The sequence below is a fragment of the Oryzias latipes genome, chromosome 2 (assembly GCF_053564925.1).
Source record: "Oryzias latipes strain Hd-rR chromosome 2, Olatipes_Hd-rR_3.1".
Lineage (NCBI taxonomy): Eukaryota > Metazoa > Chordata > Actinopteri > Beloniformes > Adrianichthyidae > Oryzias > Oryzias latipes.
Window position 1 is genome coordinate 32,181,760 of NC_136238.1, and position 11,559 is coordinate 32,193,318.

The 11,559-nt window shown below is 43.3% G+C and overlaps 2 protein-coding genes across 1 annotated transcript; one reads left to right on the forward strand and one right to left on the reverse strand.

Moving 5' to 3' along the window:
- LOC101164420 (uncharacterized) overlaps positions 1-11,559 on the reverse strand; it is a 736,165-nt gene that overhangs the window by 303,880 nt on the left and 420,726 nt on the right.
- On the forward strand, positions 918-9,139 carry LOC144987427 (uncharacterized). The gene is made up of 2 exons (XM_078936838.1): positions 918-1,369; positions 5,795-9,139. Exons 1-2 carry the CDS (start codon positions 1,225-1,227, stop codon positions 7,321-7,323), a joined length of 1,674 nt encoding a protein of 557 aa, XP_078792964.1. The 5' UTR covers positions 918-1,224; the 3' UTR covers positions 7,324-9,139.

The window sequence follows — 11,559 nt, forward strand, 5'->3', positions numbered from 1 at the left end:
TTAGTGGCCTATAATGATGCTTTTAGGCTTCTGCTACAGGTGCCCAGGTGGTACAGAGCCAGTCAGCTGTTTGTGGACGCTCACATCCCCACCTGTGAAGCTCTACTGCGTAAGCTTACATACAGCCTCATGGAACGCCTGGACAAATCTAAGAACTCAATTATCATGTCTCTGACTGATCCCAAAAGAAGCTCATGCCGCTACACTTCTGCCCTAAGGAAACACTGGATACAGCGATTATACTCTTTTTAAGTTATATCTTTTTACTTTTTATTATAAATACTGTATTTGTATCTTATGTTTTATTTTATTCTCTTTTCTTCCTATGGACCACCTGAGTCTGAAATAAAAGTTTGATTGATTTTGCAAAATGCCGCTTCATTGTGCCGGTCTTTTGTTTTTTTGAGAAATAAGTCCACAAAGGAGGAGGACATAACATTTCACAGGTAAATACTATAATTCTTTCCTTTTAATGCTTTTCATGTTAACGTCAAAGTGTTCGTGTCAGATGAAATCTTTCCTGTTTGAAGGAGTTTCCTTCATGTCACAATAGGATCCCAGATCTCCCATCAGGCCTTGCAGCTCCTGACTTTGTGATGAGTTCCTGCAGAAACTCTTGGAAATCTCATGTTGATTCTCTCCCAGTTGACATCCATGGAGATTTTCACTGCTGTTGTTCAACTGTAGAGTTTGTCACAGACGCTCAAACTCATGAAGAGTTCAGCTGGAAGTTGAGAACGAGGCTTTGAAACCAGCAGCAGTTTGAGTCCATTCTGATGTTCCATTCAGGTTTCTGCTCCAACAAGCCTTTATTTTGAAAGAGCCAGTGGGGCAGAAACAATAGAAGGATGAGATTACCAACCCCCCCTGGAATGTTGCCCCCTGTGCAGTGGACTAGTGGGGGCAGGGACGGCTGAACCAATCACAGAAGACTGTTGCAGCTTTCCCTCCAAAAGTCAACCAATCAGATGTTGTTGTTTGGATTCTTTGTCTTGAAGTTTCACATGTGGAAGCTTCCAGAGTCTTTTCTGTTTGGTCTGCAGGCTGAGCAGAACTGACTCCTGCAGGATCACAGGAACTTTCAGGAAAATCTCCAAACAGGAGAAAAGTTTCTGTTTGGACCTTTTTTCTGGGATTGTGAGACTAGCAGATGATCGATCGGAGCTGCAGTGAAGAGGACGGTGGTGTTTGTGGGAGTTGGAGCTGAAGATCGGAGCAGGAACCATGTCTTCAGAACCTCAGGAAGGTTCTGTCAGAGAACAACTTTCTGCTGCTGAAGGAACCATCGTCCAGAACGAGGAGGAGCTCTGTCGTCAGCGCAGACTGCTGGATGTCATCTGGAAACCACAGCTGCAGCTCCACCACATAGGTATGTGACCTTCATCAAAGAAACAGAGAAGCCCTTCACTGATTTCTTCTTCATCATATGGGATTTGATTTTGTGTTTTTCAGCTGCTGATCTCAGGTTTCTTCATTTATTTAGTCACTTACTTCAATGTCAGAAGCAAAAGCTGTTCTTCTGTCTTATGGTTAAAAGCAACAAGAAACAATTTCCCACACAAGCCTTTCATCTTCCAGAACATTCAGATCCAGATTCTAATGGAGCGATGACTGTTTCTAGTGGAGGATTCTGGTGACCGTCGCTCTGCAGTCATTGATTCACTTCTTTCATTCTTTCTCAGCAACAGAAAGTTTCCTGAAAAGTGTTGATTTAGAAACAGTGCTGTTAGACACTGATGCTATGCCAATGATTGCTGATGCTGTTCCGTGGGTCGCCTCATGTAATCATAGACTGTTTTAAAGTCAGTATTTTCACAAACCAGACTTTGTGATGTGGTGGAAATGCAGCAAAATGAATTCATAGGACATTCATAAAAGGTTATTTCACAAATATTTGAATCTAGTGTGTTTCAGAGGCGCCTTTGGAAAATCTTACACTTGGTGCTAGACCGAAAACTGTGATCAGTCAGATGTCAGTGATAAAAAAAAAAAAAATCCTAAACATTATACTGTTGTCAGGCTTTTTTTGTTTTGATTTACTATAGAATGTGATCATGAGCACCAAATTAGAAATCTCTAGTAAATCTCTCGCGTTTTCTCAGCATGTTTGGATTTGAGTTTACAATTGGATGACAATAAAGACGTGTTCATAGCATGTATAAGTCAATTCGATGCAATATCATTTTCCTGCATTTTTTTAAAGAAAAAATATTCATCTGGTCATGGGGGGGTACAGGGTAAACGACATCAGAGAGTACAGAGACTCGTTCCAGTCGATCTTTCAACTTGGGCCACCTCGCCTTGTTTCTGCAGAAACCCAGCCACATGCTTATTGGCCAAGAGCTGCGTGTTAGCCACCCCTGCTCTAAAAATTAAAGTCCCGCATGCCGGATTTGTCATTTAAATTTTGGTTAATCAGATCAACCTTAAAGGTTACCGCCCCCCATGGGACAAAACACCCCCTTAAAGACCTGTTCACACCGGGACGAATTTCGCAAGCGATATTCGCCAACGTTTAACGCCTCGTGACTAAACAAAGGGCACCAAAGTGAGTGTGTACACCGACGCAAAAAAACGCCATGCGCTAAAGCGTCATTTTTAAAAAAAAACGCCACAGGTTCGTTTTTTTTGGCCTGACGCGCTGCTTCAAAAACTATACGACTAATGAGAATGGCGCTTTTGCACACGTGTCTGGAGCTTCTGAAGTTACAGTAAAACACAACTTGGAGACGCTCAAACACAAAACTGTCGGAGAACGGCAGAGAAGATATACGCTAAGTAACGTCTACACTACCGCGAAGAAATAAGACGAAGATGATGCTCACTCACTGACGGACATTCTAAAATATCCCCGAGCTCTGGGTGTCATCCGCCTGGCTGCGGGGTCTGGGGCGGGGTGGGGTGGGGGGCTTGTCGGCCCTGTCCTATGGAGGGGCATTCCGGGGGGTAGGGGGGGCCCACTATTGGTACGGGGCGGGGGGGCTGACCGGTCGGGGTCTCCGCTGAGGCAATCGGTGGTTGCCCCGGCCGGTTGGCTGCCTTGGTCCCGTCGAGGCCTGATCAGGGGACATCAGTGTTCCCTGCCGTTCCCGTGTGGCGTTGGGGGGATTCCGGCTGCCGCTGCTGCTGCGGCGGGGGTCTGGGTGTGGGGTTGGCTGAGCGCTCCTCCTCCTTCTTTTCACATTCCACCATCCATTTTAGAAGAACATAAACACTCACCTGAGCACAGGTGTTAGCTCACCTTTGCACTAATAGTTTGCATGATTGAATGATCGAAAGATTTCACACTAGTTGGTTTAAAGGCATAGGTATGCGTTTGTGAACACTATCTGTTTTGTGTACATGTTGACATGTGGACATTTTTGCAGCTAGCAGGTATGTTGATAACATTTCAGTGTGTGTGTGGACAGGCCCCGCCCTTTTTGTACTACATTTTAACCTTACCGTAATGATAAACAACCAGTAAACCTGTCTGCTCTATGCTGCTTCATGGTCTTACCGCCCCCCCCTCTCACTATCACCCCCCTCTCTCTAACATCCCTCTCTTCTTCCCTTCTTTCCTTTTCCGTCCGGTCCAACACCAGAAATTTTCAAACATGGTTGAAATTAATAAAGTTTGGCCTCAATTACAAAAGAGGTTTATCCAGACATACCTTTGGTTTGTCTGAAGATTAATAACCCCTCTTGTTAAAGTAAAATATGTCCAACACAAGAGGCCCTCAGCTCTCATCTGCCTGCCTAGCTGTTGGACAGGACAAGTTAAAAAATAAATAAATAAATAAATAAAATATCCCCGAAAACGCTCGATACATTTTCAGCTCTTGTACCAGTCGATAAAACTCCCCATGTTCTTCTCTTCTCGTAACTATGGGATGTACCCAAAATCGGCGTTTTTTCCGGCGTCTTTCATCATTCAATAGAACAATAATTTCTACATCGCTGGAGCTGGAGCTACTGGTGCTTGAAATATTCATGTTTTCTTTGTATGATTTTGACAAGCGCTTAATTACTTGCTCTCTTCTTCTGAGTGAAAAGCGAGTCTAAGAAGCGTAAAGCTGCGCAGCGCCACATTGTGTACAGGGGTATTTCTGTTTTACATTAAGCGCCATCTAATCACTCGGCTCATCGTCAGCGAAAATCGCTTGGGGATGAACACAAAAAACGTGTTGGAAAAACGCTGGCGAATAACGTGCGCCGATATTCGGCCCGGTGTGTACTGCCCTTAACACTGTGTGCAAATCCAGCGAGCGCGAAGGGACCACTCAAGGTCACCACTCAGTTAAGATTGCAGCCGTGTAGTTGTAAAATGCGGGGTTGCTCGGTTATAGGGTTCGCTCTCTAAGTTCTTTAATACACTCGATCAGTTGTCTTTGCTCCCGTTCACTTAATGGCAGCGAAAAAACACCACAATTATGTGATAATTTCAACAGTAAACAAAACATAAACACTATAATTTCCCTTGTTCTACGGTGTCGCTGACACGGCTAGTAACACATGGATCCTGTAGGAAAAAATCTGTCGCTTTTAGATTTCTTTCATGCGTGTTCTTAAGTCAGGAGAATGACCAGAAAATGTGAACGGAATAAAATTAAGAGTTTTTATTGTCTCTAACAAAGAGCTATAAAACAGATCATCTGGTTTCCCAAATCCAATGCCTGCAAAACGTAAGAAGTTACATTCCGAATTACATGAGGCTGTCTGAGAACAAAGGAAATTCCCTGAGTGCAGACTTTTAAACATGTGGTCAGAATCTCCTCCCGCGGAAGCATGATGGCGGCCGAATCTCCGCCTCTGGCCGCTCGGATCGGCTGAATTACTCGGAATCACAGCATCTGGTTTCTGCTTCGCCTGTCCGGGGGGCCAATTTACAGATGGACATGGTATGGCCACCAAATGAATCCCCATGTGGTGCACCACAGGCGGCAGGAACTTCCCAGCAGCCAGTAGGTCCTAAAGCTTTGTTCTCCACAGGAGAGCAGGCGCCTGAAAAGGTTTCCAGGGATTGAATAGGTCCCAGAGATGATTAATTTGTGGTCCATGTCAGACTTACAGCCCAGTCTTCCAAATGGACTTAGAAGATCTGTCCCTGCAGGGGGATGAGCTTGGAGCTGAAGTCAAAACCTTCTCACATATGCAACTTAAGGATGTACCTTCAAAGTTCAAAGGACGGAAACAACACACACTAATAAAACTAAACTTCAGTGAGATAGAAAAACATAATAAAATGAGGACAACAAATATATATTCCTTCAATCTCGTCCAACAAGCTGTTGAAGGCAAAATGACAAAGAAACTTTTTATCAATCTGTAATCTTCCACATTCATCTATATTTATACATTCAATTCAAAATAACTTTCCAATTCACTTTAAAATCTGCATTTCATTGGGAGCTTGTGTATTTAAGTACACAAATATGATTATTTCACATTATATACAGTACAGACCAAAAGTTTGGACACACCTTCTCATTCAAACAGTTTTCTTCATTTTCATGACTATGAAAAATGTAGATTCACACTGAAGGCATCACAACTATGAATGAACACATGTGGAATTATATACATAACAAAAAAGTGTGAAACAACTGAGAATATGTCATATTGTAGGTTTTTCATAGTAGCCACCTTTTGCTTTGATTACTGCTTTGCACACTTTTGGCATTCTCTTGATGAGCTTCTAGAGGTAGTCACAAGGTTCCTGACTGAGCAGATTTCAATTTTTATTTGTGTTTGAAAATACACAAACTCATTTAAAAGTTTAAAAGGCCTTTTTCTTGTGTTTGTATTCCTGTAGTTCTCCCTCAGCATTGGATGACTGAAGAGGAAGATCTCTGTAACCAGCAGAGCAACTTTAGAGTGGAACAAAAGGTACCAGAACCTGCCCAAAGTGAAGAGCAACAGAAGGAACCAGATCCTTCACTGATTAAAGAGGAACAGGAAGAACCAGAACCTCCACAGATTAAAGAGGAACAGGAAGAACCAGAACCTCCACAGATTAAAGAGGAACTGGAGGAACCAGAACCTCCACAGATAAAAGAAAAGCAAGAAGAACTCATAAGTCAAGATGAAGAGTTGCCTGATCTGAAGCAGGAGACTGATACCTTGATGGAGATTCCTACTAATGAGGAAGATGAGAACAGTGAAGCAGATCTAAACAATCAGAAGATCTTTAATGTAACTGATAGTCAGGATGAAGCCGGAAACCAACATGAAGAATCAACATCAACTACAGATAAAGAGACAGACCCACAGAACAGAGATCAGAGGAAGAGAAGAGACAGAAGTCATGTCCAAACTGGGCCTGATGAAATTTATTGTGCATGTAAAAAATGTGGTAAAAATTTTAGTTGCTGGTCTCAGTTGAAATTTCACATGAAAACTCATACAGGAAAGAAGACATTTTCTTGTAAAAACTGTGAAAAAAGTTTTAGTTATAAATCTAGTCTCAAAAAACACAAGACAATTCATACAGGCGAGAAGCCCTTTAAGTGTAAAGATTGTGATTCAAGTTTTAATCAAATATCGAATCTAAACACACACATGAGAACTCACACAGGAGAAAAGCCCTTTTCTTGTAAAGAATGTGATGCAAGTTTTCGTCAAAAAAATGGTCTCGAAAGACACATGAGAACTCACACAGGAGAAAAGCCTTTTACTTGTATAGAATGTGATACAAGTTTTAGTGACGCATATAATCTCAAAACCCACATGATGAGTCACACAGGATTGAAGCCTTTTTCTTGTAAAGAATGTGATAAAAGTTTTAGCCAAAAATCAAATCTCAAGACACACATGAGAACTCACACGGGAGAAAAGCCTTTTACTTGTATAGAATGTGATACAAGTTTTAGTGTTGCATATAATCTCAAAACCCACATGATGAGTCACACAGGACAGAAGCCTTTTTCTTGTAAAGAATGTGATAAAGGTTTTAGTCACAGATCTAGTCTCAAAACACACATGAGAACTCACACAGGAGAAAAGCCTTTTTCTTGTAAAGAATGTGATAAAATATTTAGTGTAAAATCTCATCTCAAAACACACATGAGAACTCACACAGGAGAAAAGCCTTTTTCTTGTAAAGAATGTGATAAAAGTTTTAGCCGAAATTCAAATCTCAAAATACACATGAGAACTCACACAGGAGAGAAGCCTTTTTTTTGCAAAGAATGTGCTAAAAGTTTTAGTCATCTATCTCATCTCAAAACGCACATGATAACTCACACAGGAGAAAAGCCTTTCCCTTGCGATAAATGTGATGCCAGTTTTAGTCGAATACCTACTCTAAAAACACACATGAAAACTCATTCAGGTGAGAGATAGTTTTTATGGCTGATAAATGGCTCAGCCACAGATGTAATCTAGTAAAATGCATTAGAGCTCACACGCGTGAGAAGCTTTGATTTTGTAAAAATAAATAAACAGTTAACAGTTACATCAGCCTGACCTTTAATTACATGTACACACCCCCAAGCTGGTGGCCTCAATAACACAGACATTGATGTTGTAAATCAGTTCAAAGGAGGCGTTAATTACATTTTCTACCTGTCGTATTATTATGAGAAATGTTTTGTAAACATCTTTAAGATTTGTTGTCATAATTTCATTATTGTTTTAGACTAAAAGAAGGGACTGCAGTTTTAATTTGTCAAGGCATGTGAGCTAGTAACCATTAAGTGAAAAATGATTTTCCCACATTCTTTTAAATCCACTAACTAATGTAATCAATATGAATCAGCTGATGTGGGTGAAAGTGAAATTATAACATCCCTTGTGGGCCGCCCTTTTTTCCCCGGGGTTCCCCCCTCCTGGGCGGGGGCGGCGGGCCCCTGCCTTGCTCCTACCTGGACCAACCGTGGGCCGGGTGGGTGGCTGCCTGGAGTGCGGAGTGGGTCTCCCTTGGGGGGTCCTGGCTCGTACCTGGGGTCGGGGCGGGGGGATGCCCGGAACTCCTGGGTGGTGGTGGGGTGCTCGTCTGGGGCTGTGGGCGTCCCTCTCCGGTGGGGCCCTGCGTTGGGCTCTTCCGGCGCGGCGGGGGGCTGCTTTCCTGGCTGGGCTGGGGCGGCGCTCTCTTTCCCTCTGCGCCTCCCTGCTCTCTGGCTCTGGGGGCCTCGCGGCGGTCCGGCTGGCCCTGGCCTGGGTGGCGGTCTTGGTCGCCCGGGGGGCGGTTGTTCCCTGCCTGTTCCCGTGTGGCGTTGGGGGAATTCCGGCTGCCGCTGCTGCTGCGGCGGGGGTATGGGTGTGGGGGTGGCTGGGCGCTCCTCCTCCTTCTTTTCACATTCCACCATCCATTTTAGAGGAACATAAACACTCACCTGAGCACAGGTGTTGGCTCACCTTTGCACTAATAGTTTGCATGATTGAATGAATGAAAGATTTCACACTAGTTGGTTTAAAGGCATAGGTATGCGTTCGTGAACACTATCTGTTTTGTGTGCATGTTGACATGTGGACATTTTTGCGGCTAGCAGGTGTGTTGATAATGTTTGAGTGTGTGTGAACAGGCCCCGCCCTTTTTGTACTACATTTGAACCGTACCGTAACGATAAACAACCAGTAAACCTGTCTGCTCTATGCTGCTTCATGGTCTTACCCCCCTTCCCCTCCTATTATCACCCTCCTACCCCCCCCCCCTCTCTCTAACGTCCCTCTCTCTTCTTCCCCTCTTTCCTTTTCCGTCCGGTCCAACACCAAAGATTTTCAAACATGATTGAAATTAATAAATTTTGGCCTCAATTACAAAAGGGGTTTATTCAGACATACCTTTGGTTTGTCTGAAGATGAATAACCCCTCTTGTTAAAATAAAATATGTCCAACACAAGAGGCCCTCAGCTCTCATCTGTTTGCCTAGCTGTTGGACAGGACAAGTTAAAAAAAAAAAAAAAAAAAAAAAAAAAAAAAAAATAGTGAAATTTCTGAAGGAGTTTTCAAGCAATAAATCAAACTCTACTTATACCTCAGTTAATGATCACTGTATTTAATTAAGCATATATGATTTAAGTGACATTTTTGTTTTGTTTTCTGTCTTTTTAATCTATGCATTTCATCATTTCTGTAATGAGTTTGATAAATATGTGTAAATTCTTTATTGCTTTGACCACAATGCTTGAAATAAATCCATAAAATCAAAATCAAAAATCAGTTGTGGGTGTTCGTGAGTGCATATGGTCCTGGCAGTGAGAGGAATGAAGAGGAGAGAGTGACCTTCTGGAATGACTTGGATGAGTGCTTGCAAGGATTTGGAGCAAATGTGAATATTGTGCTGATGGGAGATCTGAGTGCTAGAGTCGGTGATGAGAAAATTGAGGGTGTTGTTGGAGGGCATGGTGTTCCTGGAAAGAATGATAATGGTGAGAGACTGATAGGAATGTGCACTGAAAGAGAGATGGTGATTGGGAATACATGGTTCAGAAAGAAAGAGATCCATAAGTATACGTGGGTGATACTTATGGCAGAGTGGTGGAAGAGTGATTGATAAAGCACTGATGGATTATGTGGTGGTTTCACAGGTTTCATGTAGTAGATTGCTGGATGTAAGTGTGAGGAGGGGAGAGAGTGAAGGTATGTCTGATCACTATTTGGTGGAAGGAAGGTTGCTAGTGGGTATGCCATGGGCGAGATCGAGAAAGAGTGGGGATGCAAGACAAGTTCTGAGAGTGAGTGTTTTGAAGAACAGAGAGAAAATGTGTGAGTATCAGAAGGAATTAGGTGGCAAGTGGAATATGGTGAAGGAGCAAATGGTTGTTGGAGTGGAGGAAGAATGGCAACAGTTCAAGAGTGCAGTGGTTGGATGTGCAGACGAAGTGTGTGGTGTGAGATGTGTTGGGGGGTAGTGTAAGAAAGGGAAGTGAATGGTGGTGCGAGGATGTAAGGTTGGCTGTGGTTGAGAAGAGATGTGTGTACGAAGTATGGCTGCAGAGAAAGGACAGGGAGTCATATGAGTGTTATAAGGAGAAGAAAGGGATGCTAAGAGATCTGTGTGTGAGGCAAGAGCGGCTGCGGACGAAAGGTGGGGCAGACAGTTGTCTGATAATTTTCGAGAGAACAAAATAAATGTTTTGGAAGGAGGTGAAAAGGGTGCGAAAGGGAGTGTCGGGGAGGGAGGAGCAAGTAAAAACAGAGGATGGAAGGATGTTGAAAGAGTGGAATGCAGTAAGAAAAAGGTGGGCGGAGTATTTTGAGAGGCTGTTGAATGTGGAGGAAGACCGGGATGCTGTGATTGCGATGGATGGAAGGGAAAGTAGACTGAATGTATTGGGAGAGTTGAATGAAGCGTTAATTACGGGAGAGAAAGTTGAGCAAGCTGTGGGAAAGTTGGTGTGGATGGGTGTGCTGTGGAATGCCTGAAGTAAGGTGAAGTGATCGTGATTGAGTGGTTAGTGAGACTGTTGAATGTGTGTTTTGCAAATGGGCAGGTGCCGCTTGATTGGAAGAGTGCGTGTGTGGTTCCCCTGTACAAGGGTAAGGGTGATAAGTATAAATGTGGTAGTTTTAGGGGTATTAGTCTGCTGAGTGTTGTAGGCAAATTGTATGGGAGAGGGCTGATTAATAGGGTAGTGGAGGGGACTGAGTGTATGATTGGTGAAGAGCAGTGTGGTTTCAGGAGAGGTAGAGGGTATGTGGATCAGGTGTTTGTTGTGAGACAGGTGTGTGAAAGGTTTTTGGCTAAGGGAGGGAGGTGTTTTGGGCAGTCATGGATTTAGAGAAGGCGTATGATAGGATTGATAGAAAGGCGTTGTGGGTTGTGTTGAGTATTATGGTATTGATGGTAGATTGTTGGAAGGTGTGAAGAGTTTTTATAGAAACAGTAGAGCGTGTGTGAGAGTAGGATATAGCATGAGAGTGTGGTTTGGATGCTCCAGTGTCTTTTGGATTCAGGATGAGTCCATGCAGTTCTAGAAATCCCACCATGATGATCATCCTTGGGAACTTTCCGGTTCCGGGTAACACAGCAGGACGCGTGGCGTGCCTCTCTGCGAATACAACTATCTTCAAATTACTTTAAAATTTGATTGTTCTCCAAAAAAGAGAGCTGACCATGCCCCCGAAGAAAACCCAGGAATAGACCTCAAAAAGTCTCTTGACATTATTCAAGAAAAGTTTTATGGATCAAGTGTCGGCTAAGCTAACGCCACTTTGGGAAATGATGGAAGAGTTCCGAAGATTTCGGGCTCAAAACGAGCAGCGAGAAAACCGGGTCGAGATTCTGGAGAAAAGACTGGACGATGTGGAACAGCAAGTAAGGATGAATAATGTCATTCTCACTGGAGTACCAATCAAGCCTCGAGCGAAGCTGAATGCAGCTGGAGCTAGCACTGCTAATGCTAGCGCTAGCGTAGCTAGCAGTGCTAATACGGTGATCGGTGCAGAGTCTCTGGTACGCCAAATGGAAACATTTCTCACATCTAAAGGGTTTGATCATCCAGCCATGACTGAACAGCATGTTTAGCATCAGCTGTTGTGACACATTTTAAAACACAGTTAGCAATGCCAGACAGCTGTCGAACTTGTGCATTAGCACCTTCTATTTGAAGGCATGAAAAGTTACCATAAGTGTT